This window comes from Oncorhynchus gorbuscha, linkage group LG09 (assembly GCF_021184085.1).
Source record: "Oncorhynchus gorbuscha isolate QuinsamMale2020 ecotype Even-year linkage group LG09, OgorEven_v1.0, whole genome shotgun sequence".
NCBI lineage: Eukaryota > Metazoa > Chordata > Actinopteri > Salmoniformes > Salmonidae > Oncorhynchus > Oncorhynchus gorbuscha.
Window position 1 is genome coordinate 29,896,868 of NC_060181.1, and position 25,862 is coordinate 29,922,729.

Genomic DNA, 25,862 nt, shown 5'->3' on the forward strand with positions numbered 1-25,862 from the left:
CTTCCCATAGGACCCCCTAAGCAATCAACTGCGAGTTCTCAGAATGTTTATGTTGTGTTTTCTCTTCCAGTTCCTGGTGGCGTTGCCCCAGAGTCACTGACCTTCACTCCATTGGACGATATGATCTTTCTGAAATGGGAGGAGCCTGTGGAGCCCAATGGGGTAATCACACAGTATGAGGTATGGAACATGCCCTCAACTTTCCGTCTGTCTACCTTTTTGCAATCACACAGCTATCTCGGACTCAATCTTGATCCCTCTCTTTCTTTTTCTCCCCTATTCATATTTTTTGTCTTTGTTTTACTGATATTTATCTCTATCTCTAATTTCCTTCAACTTGACACAGACCACTGTGTTGTGTTTTTTTGTGTAAATGTCCAAAAATACTCAAATCACTGGGAATTCAGCTAAAAATGTGATGTGATCATGTCTCAATGTAATCAATGTATTAAATATTTGTTATTTTGAAATACAGTCTGTTTTTGGACTTAGTTGTGGTCAATTTGCAGTGTACAAATGACTATAAATGATGTTCCGGCCCCCCGACCATCCGCTTTAACAATAATCAGAATCTGAATCTAGTTGCCTGCCCGTGCAATACAGTTTACATCCGCCCTGATCATTAATAGGGAATGTACCCCCCCCCCCGTCCCCAGTTCAGGCCTCCGTATAAGTTCCTATGCTCATGAGACGAGCTGAGCCTCTGACTGCAGCACTGCAATTATATATAGATAAGCAGTATAATTACTTATTGGCCGAAGAGACACTTTCACATGGGGGGAAACTTTAAATGCTTCTAATTAATAATACATCTTTGTGTATATATGTCCCTGGTCACCTCCGACACAGGCCTCTGTAGCCAACTCTTAGAGCTTACAGGCAGGCTGCGGTGACACAGCTGAATGAATGAAAGGTGTCCACACAGAGACAGGTCTGGGCCTGAGGAGTCTGCTCTGACAGAGAGAGAGTATGTTGAAAAGGAAGAGACATGTAAATAGTGAGATGGAGAGAGACTGATAGAATGAGGCTTGATGACTTGTTCCTTGTTTTGTCCTGAGTGATGGGACTGACTCTGTGTAAGCAAAAATCTAATCAAATCAAATTGTATTGGTCACATACACATGGTTAGCAGATGTTAATGTGAGTGTAGCGAAATGCTTGTGCTTCTAGTTCTGACCATGCAGTAATATCTAACAAGTAATCTAACAATTTCACAACAAGTACCTTATGCACACCATTGTAAAGGAATTAATAAGAATATGTACATATAAATATATGGATGAGCGATGGCCGTGTGGCATAGGCAAGATGCGGTAGATGGTATAGAGTACAGTATATACATATGAGATGATATGCCATTGTTTAAAGTGACTAGTGATACATTTATTACATCCATTTTTTTATTATTAAAGTGGCTAGAGATTTGATTCAGTATGTTGGCAGCAACAACTCAATGTTAGTGATGGCTGTTTAAAAGTCTGATGGCCTTGAGGTAGAAGCTGTTTTCAGTCTCTCAGTCCCAGCTTTGATGCACCTTTGCTGACCTCACCTTCTGGATGATAGCGGGGTGAACGGGCAGTGGCTCGGGTGGTTTTTGTCCTTGATGATCTTTTTGGCTTTCCTGCAACATCGGGTGGTGTAGGTATCCTGGAGGGCAGTTAGTTTGCCCCGGTGATGTGTTGTGCAGACCTCACCACCCTCTGGAGAGCCTTGCGGTTGTGAGCGGAGCAGTTGCCGTACCAGGCGGTGATACAGCCCGACAGGATGCTCTCGATTGTGCATCTGTAAAAGTTTGAGTGTTTTCGGTGACAAGCCAACGTTCTTTAGCCTCCTGAGATTGAAGAGGCACTGTTGCCCCTTCTTCACCACGCTATCTGTGTGGGTGGATCATTTCAGTTTGTCCGTGATGTGTACGCAGAGGAACTTAACTTTCCAGCTTCTCCATTACTGTCCCGTTTATGTGGATAGGGGGGTGCTCCCTCTGCTGTTTCCTGAAGTCCACGATCATCTCCTTGGTTTGTTGACGTTGAGTGTGAGGTTATTTCCTGACACCACACACCAGGGGCCCTTACCTCCTCTATGTAGGCTGTCTCGTCGTTGTTGGTAATCAAGCCTACCACTCGTCTGCAAACTTGATGATTGAGTTGGATGCGTGCATGGCCACGCAGTCATGGGTGAACAGGCAGTACAGGAGAGGGCTGAGAACACACCCTTGTGAGGCCCCAGTTTTGAGGATCAGCGGGGTGGATATGTTGTTTCCTACCCTCACCACCTGGGGGCGGCTCGTCAGAAAGTCCAGGACCCAGTTGCACAGGGCGGGGTTGAGACCCAGGGTCTTGAGCTTAATGACGAGTTTGGAGCGTACTATGGTGTTAAATGCTGAGCTGTAATTGATGAACAGCATTCTTACATATGTATTCCTCTTGTCCAGATGGGTTTGGGCAGTGTACAGTGTGATTGTGATTGGTTGTCTGTGGACCTATTGGGGCGGTAAGCAAATTGGAGTGGGTCTAGGGTGTCAGGTAGGGTGGAGATGATATGATCCTTGACTAGTCTCTCAAAGCAAGTGAGTGCTACAGGGCGATAGTCGTTTAGCTCAGTTACTTTAGCTTTCTTGGGAACAGGAACAATGGTGGCCCTCTTGAAGCATGTGGGAACAACAGACTGGGATAGGGATTGATTGAATATATCCGTAAACACACCAGCCAGCTGGTCTGTGCATGCTCTGAGGACGCGGCTAAGGATGCAGTCTGGGCCGGCACGTTTAAATGTTTTTCTCACGTTGGCTGGGTTGATGGAGAGCCCGCAGGTTTTGGTAGCAGGCCGTGTCAGTGGCACTGTATTGTCCTCAATGAAAGTAAAGAAGTTGTTTAGTTTGTCTGGGAACAAGACTTCGGTGTCTGAGATGGTGCTGGTTTTCATTTTGTAATCTGTGATTGACTGTAGACCCTGCCACATACGTCTCGTGTCTGAGCCGTTGAATTGCGACTCTACTTTGTCTCTATACTGACGCTTAGCTTGTTTGATTGCCTTGCGGAGGGAATAGCTACACTGTTTGTATTCGGTCATGTTTCCTTGCCATGATTAAAAGCAGTGGTTCACACTCTCAGTTTTGTGCGAATGCTGCCATTAATCCACGGTTTCTGGTTGGGGAAGGTTTTAATCGTCATCGTGGGTACAGCATCACCGATGCACATGCTAATAAACTCGCTCACCGAATCAGCGTATAAATCAATGTTTTCTGAGGCTATCCGGAACATATCCCAGTCCACGTGATCGAAGAAATCTTGAAGGTTGGAATCAGAATGAGCACGTGCGTTTCCTGTTTTAGTTGCTGTCTATAGGCTGGGAGCAACAAAATGGAGTCGTGGTCAGATTTGCCATTGTAGGTCCACACAAAGATGTTTCAAAAGCTTTCTTTATGTTTATGTTTTCACTGCATCAGGATAGCATAGGGTTCCTGGGTCTTGTTCAAGGAAAATATGTTCCCTTCTCCCACAAAGTGAGCTTGCGAATGATCCCATACCTATTTTTTCACCAATGTTTTAGCCTCATAATATACAGTATGATCATTTCCAAACACGGAGTGTGGTAGCTTTTCAACTTCTCTAAAGTACCTGACAATAGCAGCCCCTGGGTGTCCAATTTGCATTTCTTCCTTTTTCCCCCCCGTTTTGTGAGAAATAATACCATTTACTGGGAATTAATGGCCAGTTAGTTGAGTGAGTCGCTCTAGAATGAAGATAAATCTATTGCACGAGGAGGCAAGTTAACAACCTGTGGCTTTTCCACCCCTTTAAATGTACAATCTGCAATAGTCACTGCAGTTCAATGACCATTTAAATGAATGAAGAGTTTGGTTGTAAAACAAATGACAGAATGTGGCATTAAAGTATGAAATAACATCATGGTGGAGCATGTATGTCTGGATTAATCCCACTGGCTCAGTCCATCTCCTTCACTTTTGCGTGGTTGTACAGGTCTTCTCTATTGAGCCACAGTCAGTGCTTGACCCATGACCTGTGAGCTGCTGTGGATAAAGTACTGCATGAGACATGTAAATAGTGAGATGGAGAGAGACTGATAGATAGAATGATGAAATGAAGAAATTGTTGGAATAGATATTGAAGGTTGAGAAAGGAAAAGAAAGATGCAGTAGGAATAGGAAGAAGACGATGAGAAGTGGGAAGATGAATTTAGGCAGTGTGTGAAAGAAGGGAGGAATGGAGGAGTGAGAATAGACAGATGAATCAGGAGAGAGAGGAGAATGAGAAACAAGGATGTGTCAGAGCTGCCTGGTGAGTGGATAGAGAAGAGAGAGAAGAGAGGGAAGAGAGAGAGAAGGGAGATGGGGGAGGAGAGCGAGGGAAAGAAGAGAAGAGAGGAACATTAGAAGAGAGAGGCACTGAATACGGGTGCTCTGAGAAAAGAAAGGAGAGTGAAGAGAAAGAGAAGGGAGATGGGGGAGGAGAGCGAGGGAAAGAAGAGAAGAGAGGAACATTAGAAGAGAGAGGCACTGAGAACGGGCTCTCTGAGAAAAGAAAGGAGAGTGAAGCAGAAAAGAACAGCAGCAGAAATAATTGGGGTGTGTTGGTTGTCTGCGTGGTGACAGAGGAGATGTTCTCAGTACTTCCCTCAGTAACACATGATGATAACAGGAATGATCTCATTCTGGGCTGCATGGTGTCACTGTGGGTTGGGGTGCCAGGTAGGCAGGCACAGTCAGAGACACAGTAACTCCACCTCATTTGTAAAATATCTGCTCGACTCCCCACATTGAAACAACCCACAGCAAAACATCTCTCTCTCCTCCAAGAACAATAACACTAACAACAATAACAACACTAACAACACCTATCAAATGATCTCAGGTAGCGGAATCAAGTCTCATTTTGATTCATCTATGTTCACAGTTTGTCATCAGAGACTACCCATTGTGATTCTATGGTTTGTGTTTTGTTCCTTGTTCCTAAATCTGTTTGAACAACAATACTCTTACTACTACAACAACAACAACACATCATTGTGACCCTATTTGTCTGTTTTTTGTTCCCGGTCCCCCAGATCAGTTATCAGGGCATCGAGTCATCTGACCCAGGTATCAACGTACCAGGCCCTCGCCGTACCGTTTCCAAACTGCGGAACGAAACGTACCACATGTTCTCTGGCCTACACCCCGGCACCACCTACCTGGTGTCTGTTAGAGCTCGCACCGCCAGGGGCTTCGGACAGACCGCCCTCACTGAGATCACCACCAACATCTCCGGTGAGGTTCTATGGAATAAGCAGTGACTGAAGCCTCAGGGTTAGGGCTGGGGCTGAGAATGAAGCTGGGGGTAGACTAGAGGGGTTGCTGTGGGTTGTTTGACTTGATGACTTGTTCCTTGTTCTGTCCTGAGAGATGGGACTGACTCTGTGTAAGCAAAAATGTGGTAGGTCCACAAAAACAAAGCTTACTTTATGTTTTGATTATATTTCACCCCTTTTCACTGCATCAGGATAGCATTGGGTTCCTGGGTCTTGTTCAAAGAAAATAGGTTCCATTCTCCCACACAGTGAGCTTGTGAAGGATCCCATACCTATTTTTGCACTAATGTTCTATCCTCACAACCTGCGTCTGAGCAAGACCGGGAGGCCTGAACGTTGGCACACAAATAAATATTCAGTATGATCCAAACACGGTGTGGGGTAGGTAGCCGTTCAACTTTTCTAAAGCACCTGACAATAGCTGCCCCTGGGTGTCCGATTTGCATTTCTTCTTTCCCCCGTTTCGTGAGAAATAATACCATTTACTGGGAATTAATGGCCAGTTAGTTGAGTGAGTCACTCTAGAATCAAGATAAATATATTGCACGAGGAGGCAAGTTAACAACCTGTGGCTTTTCCACCCCTTTAAATGTACAATCTGCAATTGTCACTGCTGTTCAATGATCATTTAAATGAATGAAGAGTTTGGTTGTAAAACAAATGACAGAATGTGGCATTAAAGTATGAAATAACACCATGGTGGAGCATGTATGTCTGGATAAATCCCACTGGCTCAGTCCATCTCCTTCACTTTTGCGTGGTTGTACAGGTCTTCTCTATTGAGCCACAGTCAGTGCTTGACCCATGACCTGTGAGCTGCTGTGGATAAAGTACTGCAACTGTCACCTCTGACCTGTCTCATCTCTCTCTCTCTAGCCTTTCCACTTAACTCTATTCATGTATTTCTCTAACATGCCCTCTTAAACCCACCACAATAAAGGAAAGTGTGCTTTCTTCATTGGTCTTAAACCTCGGTCCTTCATACATTTACAAAGGCTTGGTTTTCTATCCTGCGGTTGAAGGTATTGAATCCAGCCATACTACACACATTCTCCAGTTTCTCCATACTGAGTTAGTACTAGCCATGAATGTGTATGTTACACTCTTACTCTGTCTAATATTTTGGGGTTTAACCTCAACTGAGTGTACAAAACATTAGGAACATCTTCCTAATATTGAGTTGCACCCCCATTTGCCCTCAGAACAGCCTCCATTCGTCGGGGAATGGACTCTTCAAGGTGCCGAAAGCGTTCCACAAGTGATGCTGGCCCATGTCAATTCCAATGCTTCCCACAGCTGTCTTTCGGTGGTGGGCCATTCTTGATACACACGGGAAACTGTTGAGCGCGAAACTCAGCAGCGTTGCAGTTCTTGACACACTCAAACCTGTCACGATCGTTGTAGTGAGGAGACCAAAGTGCAGCGTGATGTGAATACATCCTTTTAATTATAGATGAAAACAAACAGGAAGTACACTGAACAAACAAACAAAATATCAAAACAAATGTGACCTCTATAAATACTGAGTGCAAACATGCAACATCACATAGACAATAACCCACGAAATACCCAAAGAATATGGCTGCCTAAATATGCTTCCCAATCAGCTGCCTCTAATTGAGAACCAATCTAGGCAACCATAGACATACATAAACACCTAGATGGTATACAGCCCCATAAACCTACAAACCCCTAGACAGTACAAAAACACATACATCACCCTAACCAAAATATATAAAGAAAACAAAGAATACTCAGGTCAGGGCGTGGCAGTACCCCCCCACAAAGGTGCAGACTTCGGCTGCAAAAACCTAATGTAAAGGGGAGGGTCCGGGTGGGCCTCTTTCACGGCGGAGGCTCGGGTGCGGGACGTGGACCCCGCTCTACCTCAGTCTTGGTCCACTTAGGGGACCCTCGCAGCGGGCCACGGACTGAAGATCATCGTAGAGAGCGCCACTGAACGGAAAGGCGCTTCTGGACTGAGGAGTGACTCTGGCAGCTCCGGACAGGAGGGAGACTCCGGCGGCTCCGGACAGGAGGCGACTCCGGCATCGCAGGCGTGACAGGCGGCTCTGGCGGCTCCTGGCTGACTGACAGCTCTGGAGGCTCCTGGCTGGCTCACGGCTCTGGTGGCTCCTGGCTGACTGGCGACTCTGGAGGCTCCTGGCTGACGGGAGACTCTGGCGGCTCCTGGCTGACGGGAGACTCTGGCGGCTCAGGACAGACGGGAGACTCTGGCGGCCCAGGACAGACAGGAGACTCTGGCGGCTCAGGACAGACGGGAGACTCTGGCGGCTCAGGACAGACGGGAGACTCTGGCGGCTCAGGACAGACGGGAGACTCTGGCGGCTCAGGACAGACGGGAGACTCTGGTGGCTCAGGACAGGGGACACCATACGTAAGGCTGGTGCCATGTACGCCGGCCCGAGGAGACGCACTGGAGACCAGATGCGTAAAGCCGGCATCATGGCACCTGGCTCGATGTCCACTCTTGCCCGGCCGATACGAGGAGCTGGAATGTACCGCACCGGGCTATGCACATGCACTGGGGAGACTGTGCGCTCCACCACATAACACAGTGCCTGCCCAGTCCCTCTCTCTCTCCGGTAAGCACGGGAAGTTGGCGCAGGTCTCTGCTTTCGCTGCCTCCAGCTCTGCTTTGGGGCGGCGATATTCCCCTGGCTGTGCCCAGGGCCCTTCGCCGTCCAGAATCTCCTCCCAAGTCCATGAGTCCTGCGTTCTTTGCCGCAGCTGCTGCTGGCCTTTACCACGCTGCTTGGTCCATTGTTGGTGGGTTATTTTGTCACGATCATCGTAGTGAGGAGACCAAAGCGCAGCGTGATGTGAATACATCCTTTTAATGATAGATGCAACATCACATAGTGACATCAATAGGAGACCGTAGATTTCACCTGCATTCACTTGGGTTCCATGTAGAACCTTTTGTGGAAAGGGTTTTACATGGAACCCAAAAGGGTTCTACTTGGAACCAAAAAACAGTTCTCCTATGGGAACAGCCAAAGAACCCTTTTTCTTCTGACCCAAAATGGAAAAACAACACCAGGTAGACTCCGCGATATGAGTAATCAATTTCCACAACAGCTAAGAGCGTTGAAGCGCGAGGCAAAACTTCTCCGCTGTTTTGGCGCCCTGGCTACCACACTGGGAACAGCGTGAAAGGAACCTGTGCACATGCGTGTGACTGTGTGAGAGTGAAGTCTTGCATCCTTTAATTTCAGAGGCTGTTGGTTTAGCTGATTATTAATAATCTTTCTTTACTGTGAAAGCTCATGTTTTTTATTGGCTGGCTGCTCCTTTGCTAATTGTCTTTTAACGGTAAACAGAGACGGGAACACAATGTGTGTGTGTTCCCCATAGATTGGAGCTCACCAAGGTATGTTCCAGTCTGCAGTCCTGTTCAAGGGGGTGTGGCTGTGGGATGTATTGTAATTATTCTTATCGTCCCTGTGAATAATTATGGGAATGTCCTGCAGCTGTCTATGTGAATGAGTTTTATCCCACTTCCTGTGTTATATGTGATTGTTTCTTTTAACATCATTTTCTATCTCTTTCTCTCTCATGTTCTATCTCTCTCTTTCTCTCTCTTTGTTCCTCTCTCTTTCTTTCTTTCTCTCTCTTTCTCTCTCTTTCTTTCTTTCTTTCTCTATCTTTCTCTCTCTTTCTCTCTCTTTCTTTCTTTCTTTCTCTCTCTTTCTCTCTCTTTGTTCCTTTCACTTTCTTTCTTTCTCTCTCTTTCTCTCTCTTTCTTTCTTTCTTTCTTTCTTTCTCTATCTTTCTCTATCTTTCTCTCTCTTTCTCTCTCTTTCTTTCTTTCTTTCTCTCTCTTTCTCTCTCTTTGTTCCTTTCACTTTCTTTCTTTCTCTCTCTTCTCTCTTTCTTTCTTTCTTTCTTTCTCTATCTTTCTCTATCTTTCTCTCTCTTTCTCTCTCTTTCTTTCTTTCTTTCTCTATCTTTCTCTATCTTTCTCTCTCTTTGTTCCTTTCACTTTCTTTTTTCTCTCTCTCTCTCTCTCTCTTTTCTTTCTTTCTTTCTCTCTCTTTCTCTCTCTTTCTTTCTTTCTTTCTCTATCTTTCTCTCTCTTTCTCTCTCTTTCTTTCTTTCTTTCTCTATCTTTCTCTATCTTTCTCTCTCTTTGTTCCTTTCACTTTCTTTCTTTCTCTCTCTTTCTCTCTCTTTCTTTCTTTCTTTCTCTCTCTTTCTCTCTCTTTCTTTCTTTCTTTCTCTATCTTTCTCTCTCTTTCTCTCTCTTTCTTTCTTTCTTTCTTTCTTTCTCTATCTTTCTCTCTCTTTGTTCCTCCTCTTTCTTTCTTTCTCTCTCTTTCTCTCTCTCTCTTTCTTTCTTTCTTTCTTTCTTTCTTTCTTTCTTTCTTTCTTTCTTTCTTTCTTTCTTTCTCTCTCTTTCTCTCTCTCTTTTTCTTTCTTTCTCTATCTTTCTCTATCTTTCTCTCTCTTTGTTCCTTTCACTTTCTTTCTTTCTCTCTCTTTCTCTCTCTTTCTTTCTTTCTTTCTCTCTCTTTCTCTCTCTTTCTTTCTTTCTTTCTCTATCTTTCTCTCTCTTTCTCTCTCTTTTCTTTCTTTCTTTCTTTCTCTATCTTTCTCTCTCTTTGTTCCTCCTCTTTCTTTCTTTCTCTCTCTTTCTCTTTCTTTCTTTCTTTCTTTCTTTCTTTCTTTCACTCACTCACTCACTCACTCACTCACTCACTCACTCACTCACTCACTCACTCACTCACTCACTCACTCACTCACTCACTCACACACACACACACACACACACACACACACACACACACACACACACACACACACACACACACACACACACACACACACACACACACACACTATCCTGCTCTACCTCTTTATCTCCTCTCTCTCCCTTCCTCCTCTCTCAGCCCCAGTGTTTGACTATGAGGATGTCCCAGCCCCACTCAGTGAGTCAGAGAGCACCATCACGGTGCTGTTGAGACCAGCGCTGGGCAGAGGAGCACCAGTCAGGTACAGTCACATTACTAATCACAGTAATAGGCCTCACACAACGGTCACTCATGTCTACCACTTGATAAATATATTAATTTGTATAACAAGAATGTTTTGAATAAATGTCATTGCTATTTGATTTGTGTTTCTTATTTTATTCCACCTTTTATTTAATTAATCAGGAAGTGTCTTTCAGAACTTTTTTTACAAGGGTGACCTTAAAGGGACAATCCGTAGTTGAAGCAACAATAAAGTATTCTCCCCACCACTGTTTCGTTATAAAGCTGAGAGATGGGCCTGACACTCTCACATTCATAGACCGAGCTATGGATGCAAGGACTGACCATCCATGATATCAAAATTAAAGTCTTAACCATGTTTTGAGGCTATAGAGTGTTACTTTGTTTACAAACATTGGAGTAAAACAACATTATATTTTGGGTTCTGATGGGGTACAACTGTTGAACAGAGCTCATGAGGCATTTTTTAAGTTGGATTCTTTAAGAATCTATATAACTAATTTACAAGTCCAAAAATGGATGTAGCTAATGCAGATTTCCCCTTTAAGAGGGCTATTTGTTTCCAGCGTAGTTATCACCTACCAGTCTGTTGTCATTCCTCTCCCCGCAGTGCGTACCAGGTGGTGGTAGTAGAAGAGGATGGTTCCAGGCGGGTCAGGAGGAGCAGGAGGAGGAGGAGGGAGCTGGGTAGCGGGTCAGACTGTTTCCCTGTGCCAGCGTCCCAGGTGGAGGCTCAGTCTAAGTCCCACTACTACACGGCTGAGCTTCCCCCCTCCAGTCTCCCTGAGGCCACTCCGTTCACTGTAGGGGACAACCACACCTATAACGGCTACTGGAACACTCCCCTGGACCCCTCCAAGAACTACCTGGTCTTCTTCCAGGCTATAAGCAACTTCAGAGGGGTGAGTTTATTGACCTGTCAATAAAGTCTGAGTCAAGTCTGGATACTTTGTCAAACATGCCATAGGAGTAAGCAAGACAGCACGGACAGATCAGGGGACCAGGCTAAACTACAGTCCTTTGGGACAAATCAAGTGTTATTGAATTGAGAAGGTCAAACTGTAGCTGTAGGAGAGAAGTACTTCAGCTCTGAAACTCAGGCTGTTCTGGACTCTCTCTCTGTCTCTTTCTTTCTTTCTCTGTACCCTCTGAGCCTGCTGCCTAGAGGAAACTGAAATGAGACTTAAGGTAGATAAAAGAGGAAGTAGTGGGCCAGGTGCTGTTTCAATCATAAAGCCCATATGGAGCTAAATGACTACAGTCTGGTCTGCCTGGCTTCAGCCTCTCAGACAGAGTTGGATATCATGCATCATATATACGGTATGACCATATGACTCTGGTAGCTGCATATTTATTTAAAAAGTGTTTAGTAAAAGGTGTGCGCCAAGGCGGTATGGAAACTGCATCTTCAGTCGTTGTACTGCAATCGCCTCGGTCAAAATGCATCAGAGAGAGTCCCAGAGCAGAACCGGTCAAACACGTGCTTCCTACCTGGTTGCTAGGATTCAGTAGGGGAAAAGCACCACAGGTTAGACGTTTTCATAGGTTGTAATGCTGAAATGACTAACTTCCCTTGGCTGTAATGTCAAGGACTTATCCTCAGTGTGTGTCTGTCTTCTGAATCACACTCTGACTCAATCTCTTGTGTGTCTCAACTATCGATCATTAAAACTAATACTGAACCCTTTGACGTCAGTGGCTTGCAGTTCTAATGACTCCTCCGTCCTCCCTTAATACCCAATGAAATGTTTTTTTGGTGTGTGTGTGTCATTATGACTGTGTTATTATAGTTGTACGTTTACCTACCTCTTAGAGCACTCTTAGCCACCGTTCTATTCCATCCTGACAAAGCAGCTCATAAGATTGGAATATTCTAATTTGTGTATATTAGTGCTTCTCTGTCTGCCCTGCGAGCAATTTTATCTCAATCTGTTTATAAAACTTCTCTATTCAAATCAGCCTGGACTTGCGGTGTGTGTGTGTGTGTGTGTGTGTGTGTGTGTGTGTGTGTGTGTGTGTGTGTGTGTGTGTGTGTGTGTGTGTGTGTGTGTGTGTGTGTGTGTGTGTGTGTGTGTGTGTGTGTGTGTGTGTGTGTGTGTGTGTGTGTGTGTGTGTGTGTGTGTGTGTGTGTGTGTGTATGAGTGGAGTGTGTGTGTGTATTTGCTGGCTCTGCAAAAAGGGGGAACCAAATCATTTTTTGACAATTATTCAGGATAATTAGCTGTAGATTTCCAGAACCATGGCTCTGAGAGCTGCTGCTGCCACTGAATGGAACTGTAATTGCTTTGACGGATGTCTTTACTGGAGCTTGAAATACAGCAAGATTGGTGCAATCAGTTCTTTATAAAACACAGAAGTGCTCAGACACATACCCACACACACATCACACACACACCACAAACACACTCCTACAGACACTGAGTCACGTGGCCGTGGCTTGCTATATAAAACAAGCAGACGGGCATCGAGGCATTCAGTTACTGTTTGAATGTTAGAATGGGCAAAGAGTGAGCTAAGCGACTTTGAGCGTGGTGTGATCACAGGTGCCAGGGCCACCGGTTCCAGTATGTCAGAAACGCACGACAGTAGTGTTAATTAACAGAGAATGGGCCGACAAACAATAAACATCCAGACAGCGGCAGTCCTGTGAGCGAAAATGTTGACGAGAGGTCGAAGGAGAATTTCTTTACATTTTTTATTTTTTATTTCACCTTTATTTAACCAGGTAGGCTAGTTGAGAACAAGTTCTCATTTACAACTCCGAACTGGCCAAGATAAACCAAAGCAGCGCAACACAAACAACAGCAGAGTTACACATGGAATAAACAAACACACGGTCAATAATACAATAGAAAAAGTCTGTGTGCAAATGAGGTAGGATAAGGGAGCTAAAGCAATAAATAAGTCATAGTGGCGAAATAATTACAATATAGCAATGAAACACTTGAGTGATTGATGTGCAGAAGATGAGTGTGCAAGTAGAGATACTGGGATGCAAAGGAGCAAAATAAATAAAATAAGAGTATGGAGATGAGGTAGTTGGATGGGCTATTTACAGATGGGCTATTTACAGGTGCAGTGATCTGTGAGCTGCTCTGACAGCTGGTGCTTAAAATTAGTGAAGGAGATATGAGTCTCCAGCTTCAGTGATTTTTGCAGTTCGTTCCAGTCATTGGCAGCAGAGAACTGGAAGGAGAAGAAATGAGGAATTGGCTTTGGGTGACCAGTGAAATATACCTGCTGGAGCGCGTGCTACGGGTGGGTGCTGCTATGGTGACCAGTGAGCTGAGATAAGGTGGGTCTTCTCCAAGCAAAGTCTTATAGGTGACCTGGAGCAAGTGGGTTTGGCGACGAATATAAAGTGAGGGCCAGCCAATGAGAGCATACAGGTCACAGTGGTGGGTAGTATATGGGGCTTTGGTGACAAAACAGATAGCACTGTGATAGTCTGCATCCAATTTGCTGTGTTGGAGTGTTGGAGGCTATTTTGTAAATGACATCGCCGAAGTCTAGGATCGGTAGGATAGTCAGTTTTACAAGGGTATGTTTGGCAGCATGAGTGAAGGATGCTTTCTTGCGAAACAGGAAGCCGATCCTAGATTAAATTTTTGATTGGAGATGCTTAACTTCTTGGCACACCCACCCCGTTAGCGGGATCATTTTCATCAACATCTGCTGAATTGCAAAGCGCCAAATTCAAATTAATTTACTAAATATATTTAATTTTCATGAAATCACAAGTGCAATATACAAAAAAGAAAAAAAATTGAAAAAGCTTTTCGGCGAAAGCTATCCCAAGCGTTTGTGTTAGGACATGTCTCTCAGCAGACAAAACATTACAAACAGCTCACAGCAAAGTAGATTGGTCACGAAAGTCAGAAAAGCAATAACAGGAATCGCTTGCCTTTGATGATCTTTCGATGTTTGCACTCATGAGACTCCCAGTTACACAATAAATGTTCCTTTTGTTCCATAAAGATTCTTTTTAAATACAAAAACCTCCATTTGGTTGGAGCGTTATGTTCAGAAATCCAACGGCTCCAGCGGTCATGACGGGGCAGACGAAAATTCCAAATAGTATCCGTAAAGTTCGTAGAAACATGTCAAATGTTTTTTAAAATCAATTCTCAGGTTGTTTTTACAATAAATAATCGATAATATTTCAACCGGAGCGTAGCTTTTTCAATAGGAGTGAAAGAGACAATGTCTGCTCCAAACTGCAAGGGCATGCAAAACTCTGCTGGTGCCTTCCACTGACGCGATGTGATTGTTCTCGCTCATTTTCTCAGAATAAAAGCCTGAAACTATGTCTAAAGACTGGTCACACCATGTGGAAGCCATAGGAAAAGGAATCTGGTTGTTATCCCTTTAAATGGAGGGAAGGCATGCAATGGAACATGGAGCTTTCAAAATAGAAGGCACTTCCTCTTTGGATCTTCCTCAGGTTTTCGCCTGCAATATCAGTTCTGTTATACTCACAGACAATATTTTTGACAGTTTTGGAAACTTTCAAGTTTTTTCTATCCTAATCTGCCAATTATATGCATATTCTAGTTTCTGGGCCTGAGAAATAGGCAGTTTCATTTGGGTATGTTTTTCATCCAAACATCAAATACTGCCCCCTACACTCAACAGGTTAATGTGAGTCTGGAAGGAGAGTTTACAGTTTAACCAGATACCTAGGTATTTGTTGTTGTCCACATATTCTAAATCAGAACTGTCCAGAGTAGTGATGCTGGACAGGCGGGCAGGTGCGGGCAGCGATTGGTTGAAGAGCATGCATTTAGTTTTACTTGCAGTTAAGAGCAGTTGGAGGCAATGGAAGGAGAGTTGTATGGCATTGAAGCTCTTCTGGAGGTTAGTTAACACAGTGTCCAAAGAGGGGCCAGAAGTATACAGAATGGTGTCGTCTGCGTAGAGGGTGATCAGAGAATCACCAGCAGCAAGAGCGACATCATTGATGTATACAGAGAAGAGAGTCGGCCCGAGGATTGAAACCTGTGGCACCCCCCAGAGACTGCCAGAGGACCGGACAACATGCCCTCCGATTTGACACACTGAAAGCGTCTGCTAAATGGCATATTATTTTTTATTTATTTATTTTAGGTGGTGAACCAGGCGAAGCAGTCATTTGAGAAACCAACGCTGTTGAGTCTGCCGATAAGAATGTGGTGATTGACAGAGTCGAAAGCCTTGGCCAGGTCGATGAATATAGCTGCACGGTATTGTCTCTTATCGATGGCGGTTGTGATATCGTTTAGGACCTTGAGCGTGGCTGAGGTGCACCCATGAACAGCTCAAAAACCAGATTGCATAGCAGAGAAGGTACGGTGGGATTCGAAATGGTCGGTGATCTGTTTGTTAACTTGGATTTCGAAAACATTACAAAGGCAGGGTAGGATAGATATATGTCTGTAGCAGTTTGGGTCTAGAGTGTCAGCTTTCCAATCTTTGGGAATCTCAGACGATACGAAAGAGAGGTAGAACAGGCTAGTAATAGGGGTTGCAACAATTTCGGCGGATAATTTTAGAAAGAGAGGGTCCAGATCCTGTCTGGTGTCAACGGTACAGGCTGGTGGCGGTGGTGTACTGGTGTGAGGACGTTTTCCTTTGCACATTGATATTATTTTAGCAACATGCCCCAGAGAATTCAGTATGTTCTGGATGCAAAGGGGGGTTCGACCCGGTACTAGATGGGTGTACCGAATAAACTGGCCACGGAGTGTATATAATCTGTCAGTGTCTTTTGCTGTGTCCGTCACACATATTTTGACAGAATTTCCAGACCAACCTCGCAAAAAACGACTAAATAGTTTTGATACAAATCTTTTGACCCTTTTCCCAATTCTCTATTGATGCAATATTAAAGATATTAAACAGCGTAGTCAGCTGCCGCTTCTTGAAATGCTTCTGTCCACTATCGGATCTGCTGGTTAATTTCCTGTCAATGTAGTTATCAACCCTAATCATCTTCTGCTACCAGCTACCTGTCACTCAACCTGTGATATCGGCTAGAAATATTGGCATCATATCTGAGGATCATTCTATAAATAACATCAGAACACAGCAGGCAGGGAGGTGTCATCAGCAGTCAATAGGATACTATGGCTAAGTCCAACATTCTATTTTGACCAGGGTCATAAGCAGTGTACTATGTATGGAATAGGGTGCCATTTTGGATCCACTCTGTTTTAATGCCAAAAGGGGCTGTCTCAGAGTCAGGTCAACCTTGACAGAGGACAAGATGACACATGATATATCAGCAGGTGGGGCTGTAATAACCTGTGAATTGTAGGTAAATACAACTGACTAAGAGGTGGGTGGATACAGATCCACCCAGAACAGGTTTTCAATTATAAAAGGCAATTTCGCAGGCACTGAGGTGAAAGGGTTCTGACTCCAATATCAGAGCTCCGATTAGATTAGCATAATTGCCCCCCCTTGTATAAAACCTGATTTAGCATGTGCTAATCTTAATTTGACAATGTGTCTCTGGTATCGCTGTGATGGGCGAGCTAGGTGGAGGGTTAGGAGGGGGGCATGTGTGTAATGGGTTGGGTGGGCCAGGGGTCCGGATGTTGTTGATGAGAACAGAGGACAGGTCACTCACAATCACATTTAAAATTAGATGTCATCTGCTTTCTTCCCTGACTGAGTTTTTTAATTAGCTAGTTTGCACTTTACCACACAGAGGTGGACTCTGTGACTAAGACACACACAGATACACACACGCTCTGACACCTGTTCTATGCTTATAAAATAGGTGTTTGATGTGTTTTATTTTTGCTTGTGGCTATCCCATGCTAATGAACCTCCCATTCTTGTTTCAGGAGACGAGAATGAACTGCATCCGGATTGCCCGTAAAGGTACATTCAGATCATTCCCTTCTATCTTCATCATTGAGAGGATTTGAGAAATAGACTACATACGAATGCTTTCTGGCAAAGCAGTGTTTACATGTTCTGTGCTTCATGATGTTTCACAGACACACTGATGCGTTTTGAAAGATGAAGCTGAGAGAGAGCGAGAGAGAGAGGGGAGAGAGCAAGAGAGCGGGGAGAGAGAGAGTGGGGGGAGAGGGTGAGAGAGAGAGGGGGGCCCTGTAGAAATTAGATTCCTTCTTCTCCCTTCTTTCTCTCTTCCTGCATTCTTTCTGTTATTTGATGCATCCTGACATCAAGAGCACACTAGAGAAGGAAGCCCTGTAGAAATTGGATTCCTTCCTCTCCCTACTCTCTCTCTCTCTCTCTCTCTCTCTCTCTCTCTCTCTCTCTCTCTCTCTCTCTCTCTCTCGCTCCCTGCACACTGTTATTTGAAGCGTCCTGACATCAAAGAGTCTCTCTTCGCCATTGTCTGCTGGCACTACACCCCATCAGGACAGAGGATCTGTGTGTGTGTTCAGAGGATGGTTCTCAGAAGCATATTTATAATACCCTTAATTTGGTACGTGGCGGTGACAAGGTGGCATGGTGGAGGGAGGAAGGAAGAAAGGAGAGATTGGTGCTGTTCCAGTTTCTGTGGTGGTGGGAAAGAGAGGTTCAGGAGGCAGGGTACTCTGGCATTCTTTATTTTTTTCACACACACACACACACACACACACACACACACACACACACACACACACACACACACACACACACACACACACACACACACACACACACACACACACACACACACACACACACACACACACACACACACACACACACACACACACACACACACACACACACACACACACACTCTCATTCTGTCTTTGCTTGTCTTATTGTCTGTCTGTCCGCCTCAAGCTTCTTCTCTCACTCTCTCATTATACAACCTTTCTTTATCTCTCTCTAACACGCCCACACACATGCACACATATGACATGCTCCTCTCACACATTTATTTTCCCATCTCTCTTTCACTCCCCCGTCTCCCTCTTTCAACCCCCACTCTCTCTCTCTTTCACTCCCCCCTCTCTCTCTCTCTCTCTCCTCTCTCTTTCACTCCCCCCTCTCTCCCTTTCACTCCCCCTCTCTCCCTCTCTCTTTCACTCCTCCCTCTCTTTTTCACTCTCTCTCTGTGACTGCGTAATGAAAGGAAAGAGCTCATGTCAAGTGTGAAGCAGGGAGACCAATGGGGAAAGAGACGGGCCGCTTAAAGGCAAAACCGTCACAATTATTGACATGTTGAGGAAGTGTATGTTGGCGACGGCGTCTCAAAATGGACAAACAGTACTATTGCTGCTTTTTTAATAGTTTTTTGAAGCGAAGGCCATTGAAGGGAGTACGCAAGCACACTCGTTCGGTTCAGCTAGCCAAGGAGGCTAGGCGCCAGCCAAATTGATGCATGCTGATGTCTTTAGAAGACTAGTGTCACACCTCAGGTGTTTCAGGCTGACACCGGCACAATATCTGATTAATGACATACTAACACTGGCAGATGAAGATCAAATGTATGTCCTGTCCGTCCCACCACCTTTCGTTCCTCCTCCCACCATCCTAATCTTTTTTCTCACACACATTCTCTCATATATTCTCTCTCCTCTTACTCTCTCTGTCTCTCCCTCTACCTTTCCTCCATGCATAAAGTTTTAGTGGTGTAAACTTTTGCATGGCAACGTGCTTCCTACAGCAGGAGTCAATAAGAACACAGTGATTCACACACACATTAGTAAAGGGGACTTGGAGGCTGGAGAGAGAGCCAGCTAGCTAGCAGAGCTACAATCATCTGCAATCCAGATTTCAGCAGACCACACTCTGTTTTCCTGAACAGGCTTCTAAGGCTCAGGCAAAATTACCCACCATGCCGACAAAATATTATGCCTTAGTGGGAGGGAGAGAAGAAAACATGGATGCTATTCAAATTGGTTGTGCTGTAGCTAACTAGTAGAAAGGGATTGAGACAGCGTGAGCAAAACAGAGATAGAGAGTGAGAGAGAGAGAGAGAGAGAGAGAGAGAGAGAGAGAGAGAGAGAGAGAGAGAGAGAGAGAGAGAGAGAGAGAGAGAGAGAGAGAGAGATGGAAAACGAGAGAGAGAGAGAGAGAGAGAGAGAGAGAGAGAGAGAGAGAGAGAGAGAGAGAGAGAGATGGCAAACGAGAGAGAGATGGCAAAAGAGAGATTTTTTAAATGGTAAGTGAGCTGACGGAGAAAGGACCACATCCAGCTGAAAGGATAGAAGGACGGTTGGTGAAAATAGGTAGATAATTGGTTTTGGCTTCGTGCCTCCAGTGATAGACCATTTCATTCACTTTTCTTTTTGTTTACCCATCAGAGAGAAGACTTTTAATTAAGCGTGTGCTCGCAGGTGTACAGGATTATAATTCTCAACCAATTCTGTCTCTAGTCGGTCAATAAACATTTCTGGAAAATGACACCACGGTAGCTCTAAATTCACCATGAGAGAGATGTCATGCTGTTATAGCTCTGATGGAAATGTAGAGACACAATAAACACTGTGAGACTATGACATAGTGGGGCAAAAAAAGATGAGAGAGGCCTGTCATTTTAACCATAGGTACACTTAAACTATGACAGACAAAATGAGAAAAAAAATCCAGAAAATCACATTGTAGGATTTTTTATGAATTTATTTGCAAATTACGGTGGAAAATAAGTATTTGGTTAATAACAAAAGTTTATCTCAATACTTTGTTATATACCCTTTGTTGTAAATGACAGAGTTCAAACGTTTTCTGTAAGTCTTCACAAGGTTTTCACACACTGTTGCTGGTATTTTGGCCCATTCCTCCATGCAGATCTCCTCTAGAGCAGTGATGTTTTGGGGCTGTTGCTTGGCAACATGGACTTTCAACTCCCTCCAAAGATTTTCTATAGGGTTGAGACCTGGAGACTGTCTAGGCCACTCCAGGACCTTGAAATGCTTCTTACGAACCCACTCCTTCATTGCCCGGGCGGTGTGTTTGGGATCATTGTCATGCTGAAAGATCCAGCCACGTTTCATCTTCAATGCCCTTGCTGATGGAAGGAGGTTTTCACTCAAAATCTCACGATACATGGCCACATTCATTCTTTCCTTTACACGGATTAGTCGTCCTGGTCCCTTTGCAGAAAAACAGCCCCAAAGCATGATGTTTACACCCCCATGCTTCACAGTAGGTATGGTGTTCTTTGGATGCAACTCAGCATTCTTTGTCCTCCAAACACGACGAGTTGAGTTTTTACCAAAAAGTTATATTTTGGTTTCATCTGACCATATGACATTCTCCCAATCTTCTTCTGGATCATCCAAATGCTCTCTAGCAAACTTCAGACGGGCCTGGACATGTACTGGCTTAAGCAGGGGGACACGTCTGGCACTGCAGGATTTGAGTCCCCGGCGGCGTAGTGTGTTACTGATGGTAGGCTTTGTTACTTTGGTCCCAGCTCTCTGCAGGTCATTCACTAGGTCCCCCCGTGTGGTTCTGGGATCTTGTGATCATTTTGACCCCACGGGGTGAGATCTTGCGTGGAGCCCCAGATCGAGGGAGATTATCAGTGGTCTTGTATGTCTTCCATTTCCTAATAATTGCTCCCACAGTTGATTTCTTCAAACCAAGCTGCTTACCTATTGCAGATTCAGTCTTTCCAGCCTGGTGCAGGTCCACAGTTTTTGTTTCTGGTGTCCTTTGACAGGTCTTTGGTCTTGGACATAGTGGAGTTTGGAGTGTGACTGTTTGAAGTTGTGGACAGGTGTCTTTTATACTGATAACAAGTTCAAACAGGTGCCATTAATACAGGTAACGAGTGGAGGACAGAGGAGCCTCTTAAAGAAGAAGTTACAGGTCTGTGAGAGCCAGAAATCTTGCTTGTTTGTAGGTGACCAAATACGTATCTTCTACCATAATTTGAAAATAAATTCATAAAAAATCCTACAATGTGATTTTCAGGATTTTTTTTCTCATTTTGTCTGTCATAGTTGAAGTGTACCTATGATGAAAATGACATGCTTCTCTCATCTTTTTAAGTGGGAGAACTTTCACAATTGGTGGCTGACTAAATACTTTTTTTGCCCCACAGTATGTGCATAGAAAATGGTTGACTCAATGAACTTCCAGCTAGTTATTAGCTGAGGTAATTGGTGTGTTTCCTAAACACATGTAGGCCAAGTCTGTCCAGCTTTCCACCCTGGCTGCACCAACTGTCGCTGGTTAGTTAGCGGCTTAAAATCTTCCTCCTTATCCAAGCCTGTTACCTATTATGGAACATAGTCAGGGACAAAGGCAGAGCTGCACTTCACTACCATGCATTATCTCTTCACCTCCCTCCCTCCCTCCCTCCCTCCCTCCCTCCCTCCCTCCCTCCCTCCCTCCCTCCCTCCCTCCCTCCCTCCCTCCCTCCATATCCCCACCCCCCCTCCCTCCCTCCCTCCCTCCCTCCCTCCCTCCCTCCCTCCCTCCCTCCCTCCCTCCCTCCCTCCCTCCCTCCCTCCCTCCCTCCCTCCCTATCCCCACCCCCCCTCCCTCCCTCCCTCCCTCCCTCCCTCCATATCCCCACCCCCCTTCCTCCCTCCCTAATACAGTCTTGTGGTATACAGAAGACTATCACTCTAACTTGTCTCTCCTTTGTAGCTGCCTGTAAGGACCATAAAAGGGGTCTGTTCAGCTGGCTTTAGTTCAGCAGGCTAACATAGTGTTGTCTCTCCCCTGTAGGTGCCTGTAAGGACCATAAGAGGACCCTGGAGGTGTCCCAACATGCAGAGGACATGGGTCTGATCTTGGGGGCCTGTGCTGGGGGACTGGTGGTCCTTATTCTGCTGCTGGGGGCCATCGTCATCGTCGTCAAGAAGGGGTAAGTGGAGGGGTAGGGGTATGGGTGAGTGGAGCTTTGTGTGGTGTGTGTGTGTGTGTGTGTGTGTGTGTGTGTGTGTGTGTGTGTGTGTGTGTGTGTGTGTGTGTGTGTGTGTGTGTGTGTGTGTGTGTGTGTGTGTGTGTGTGTGTGTGTGTGTGTGTGTGTGTGTGTGTGTGTGTGTGTGTGTAACGGTGATTCAGATCATGAGGTCGTCCAGAGAGCTGCCTGTGACTAAATGCATCCTATTAGGGAAGTAATTTCTCTATCACCTCTTGGCAGGCTTAGTCCAACTCCATTCAATTAGGAGTTAGGCAGGTAATGGGGAGTATATTACTTCCCAAACTGCACACATGGCACGGTATTATTCGTGAAACATGGTGCAGTTATAGTTGCCAAGCTTATTATATTTTGGCTGCAGCACACCTATCCCAGAAACTCTATACACTCCAGCATCATTGGCCAAGTTCCACCAGGAAATACTGTTTGGCAGTACTGTACTCTCCTCTCCTCCTTTATTCCTCCTCTAACCTTTTCCTCTACCGTTATATTAGCAGAGCAACACTCAGTGTGCAGTATTTCATCAAGGGCCACGATATCCCATTGCTCTTTCAAGTCAAAGCAGATATAACAGCAGCATCTGGGTTGGTGTGCAGTGCACAGTGAACACAGTGCCTGTGGTTGAGCCATTCATTGGAGAGGAAGGTTGTTGTTGCCTTGCCGATAGAATTACCACCTCAGGTTTTTGCATGATGAAGGGAGTGGAGCTGGGATGCACGTCAGAGAAGCAGGGTTGGACGTCACAAGGAGAAGAGTCATAGTGACCGAAAATGGTTGATTATGTAAACACAATGGCAACCAGCCAACCAACCACCAGTAGAACGTGGAGCTAACTGTCCCTTGGTTTGACAGCTGTATGTGTACCTGTGCTCCCTGGTATATTAATCAATCTATTTAGCTAGGAACCCAGTCAATGTCAAATTAAATCAAACTTTATTTGTCACATGAGCTGAATACAACAAGTGTAGACTTTACCGTGAAATGCTTACTTACAAGCCCTTAATCAACAATGTAAATAGTCCAGTGGCCATTGGATTAATTGTTCAGCAGTATTATGGCTTAGGGGTAGAAGCTGTTAAGGATCCTTTTGGTCCTAGACTTGGTGCTCCGGAAACGCTTGCCATGCGGTAGTAGAGAAAACACTCTATGACTCTAGTGACTGGAGTCTTTGACAATTTTTGGGGCTGCCCTCTGACACCGCCTAGTATATAGGTCCTGGATGGCAGGAAGCTTGGCCCCGGTGATGTACTGGGCTGTACGCACTACCCTCTGTAGAGCCTTACGGTCAGATGCCGAGCAGTTGCCATACCAGGCTGTGATGCAACCAGTCAGAATGCTCTCGATGGTGCAGCTCTAGATCTTTTTGAGGATCTGGGGACCCATGCCAAATCTTTTCAGTCTCCTTAGGGGGAAAAGGTGTTGTCCCTCTTCACGACTGTCTTGGTGTGTTTGGACCATGATAGTTCGTTGGTGATGAGTTTGAACCTTGAAACTCTCGACCCGCTCCACTACAGCCTTGTCAATGTTAATGGGGGTATATTCGGCCTGCCTTTTCCTGTAGTCCACGATCAGCTCCTTTGTCTTGCTCACATTGAGGGAGAGGTTGTTGCCCTGGCATCACACCACACAGTTGCACTACATGTTATCTGCTACTCCATGGTCGCTTGTCTTTCCACCATTCATATACAGGTAACTGACTAAATAAAGGAAACACCAACATAAACATCTTATAGGCCGTTGGGCCACCACGAGTCAGAGCAGCTTCAATGCACCTTGGCATAGATTCTACAAGCAACTGGAACTCTATTGGAGGGATGTGACACCATTCTTCCACGACAAATTCCATCATTTGGTGTTTTGTTGATGCTTGTGGAAAACGCGGTCTCAGGCGTCACTCCAGAATCTGTCATTGTGTTCAATTGCTTTGAGATCTGTTGACTGAGACGGCCATGGCATGTTTACATCATTTTCATGCTCATCAAACCATTCAGTGACCACTCGTGCTCTGTGGATGGGGGCATTGTCAACCTATAGCTGGGGAATTAGTCATGTTAGCCAAAATAATGGCCCTGCCCAGCATTTTTAAACATGACCCCAAGCATTCTGGGAAGTTAATTGTTTAATTTACTCCGGAATCATACCTGTGTGGAAGCACCTTCTTTCAATATACTTTATATCCCTCAAGCATTTCCATTTTTCCATTTCACTCAAGCGTTTCCATTATTTTGGCAATTACCTGTACATTTCAACATTTAATAATGGACATTTTTATTTTGCCTTGTGGAAGGCCACCTCACTAACCATGGCTCCTCCTTTCACCTCTGTTTTCTTTCTCTTCTCTCTCTCTCCTCATCTATCCTCTCCTCCTTTCTCCATGCTAATCAGAAGGGACTTCTATTCTTACTCTTACTATCCGTAAGTGACTCCTCCCTAGTCTCTCCCTCCACCCTTTCATTCTGGCGCGATCTTCACCTGCTTTCCCTCTGTAGCCCTGGAAGATGACACTCATAGGAGATAAGCATCTCCTCCACCTCATCCCCTATATACCTCTCATGTCTCTCCTCTCTCTCTCTCCCTCTCTCTCTCACACTCTCGCTCTCTCTGGGCCTCCTGCTACTATCACAACATCTTCCTTTATCTCCCTCTCCTCGACTCAATCCCTTATGTTTTTCCTACCTTCCAATCTCATCTCCTTGACCTCAACCCCCCTCCTACTCGTTTCCCTCTCTTTGACCTCAACTCCCCCTCCACTCGTTTCCCCATCTCCTTGCTGTCTCCTTATTTCGATCTCTCTCTTATTCTACCCTCCTTTTTATATTCCCTCTCCCCCTCTCTCCCCCTCTCTCCTCCTCTCCCCCTCTCTCCTCCTCTCGTCTCTTCTCCTCCTCTCTCCTCCCCTCTCCTCCTCTCCCCCTCTCTCCTCCTCTCTCCTCCACTCTCCTCCTCTCCCCCTCTCTCCTTCTCTCCTCCTCTCTCCTCCTCTCCCCCATCTCCTCCTCTCTCCTCCTCTCCCCCTCTCTCCTACTCTCCTCTCCTCTCTCCTCCTCTCTCCTCCTCTCCCCCTCTCTCCTCCTCTCTTCTCCTCTCCTCCTCTCTCCTCTTAACCCCCTCTCTCCTCCTCTCACCTCCTCTCTCCCCCTCTCTCTCCTCTCTTCTCCTCTCTCCTCCTCTCCCTCCTCTCACCCTCTCTTCTCTCTCCTCCTCTCTCCTCCTCTCCCCCTCTCTCCTCCTCTCTTCACCTCTCCTCCACTCTCCTCTCTCCCCCTCTCTCCTCCTCTCTTCTCCTCTCTCCTCCTCTCTCCTCCTCTCACCCTCTCTTCTCCTCTCCTCCTCTCTCCTCTCTCCTCCTCTCCCCCTCTCTCCTCCCCTCTTCACCTCTCCTCCACTCTCCTCCTCTCCCCCTCTCTCCTCCTCTCTCCTCCTCTCTCCGCAGCAGGAAGAATGTAGCGCTGAACAAGGCAGCCATGTCGTACCGTCAGGAGAAGACCAGGAAGCTAGGTTCTTTGGACTGCAGCATGACAGAGCAGAGCACCTTGCAGCAGGACGAGCGCACCGCTAACTCCTTCATGGACGCCCATGCCTGCAACACACGGAGTAAGAACCGCCATGAGCCCTGAGAGAGAGTACAGCTGATAGTATATTAGTCTGTAGGCTAACCCTGTGCCTCCTACTCAGACAGAGAGAGAGAGAGGGAGAGAGAGAGA

The 25,862-nt window shown here is 45.5% G+C and overlaps 1 protein-coding gene across 14 annotated transcripts in view; it reads left to right on the forward strand.

Moving 5' to 3' along the window:
- LOC124043374 (receptor-type tyrosine-protein phosphatase U-like) overlaps nucleotides 1-25,862 on the forward strand; it is a 323,408-nt gene that overhangs the window by 240,255 nt on the left and 57,291 nt on the right. For 6 of the 14 annotated variants that reach the window (XM_046361930.1, XM_046361939.1, XM_046361932.1 and 3 more), the window contains exons 10-17: nucleotides 71-180; nucleotides 5,065-5,266; nucleotides 10,221-10,323; nucleotides 10,936-11,227; nucleotides 17,156-17,192; nucleotides 21,963-22,101; nucleotides 24,544-24,573; nucleotides 25,592-25,752. In XM_046361930.1, coding sequence (XP_046217886.1) covers nucleotides 71-180; nucleotides 5,065-5,266; nucleotides 10,221-10,323; nucleotides 10,936-11,227; nucleotides 17,156-17,192; nucleotides 21,963-22,101; nucleotides 24,544-24,573; nucleotides 25,592-25,752 — 1,074 coding nt within the window. The remainder of the gene's footprint in view (nucleotides 1-70; nucleotides 181-5,064; nucleotides 5,267-10,220; nucleotides 10,324-10,935; nucleotides 11,228-17,155; nucleotides 17,193-21,962; nucleotides 22,102-24,543; nucleotides 24,574-25,591; nucleotides 25,753-25,862) is intronic. The other 8 variants (XM_046361935.1, XM_046361937.1, XM_046361938.1 and 5 more) reach the window with 3 other exon arrangements.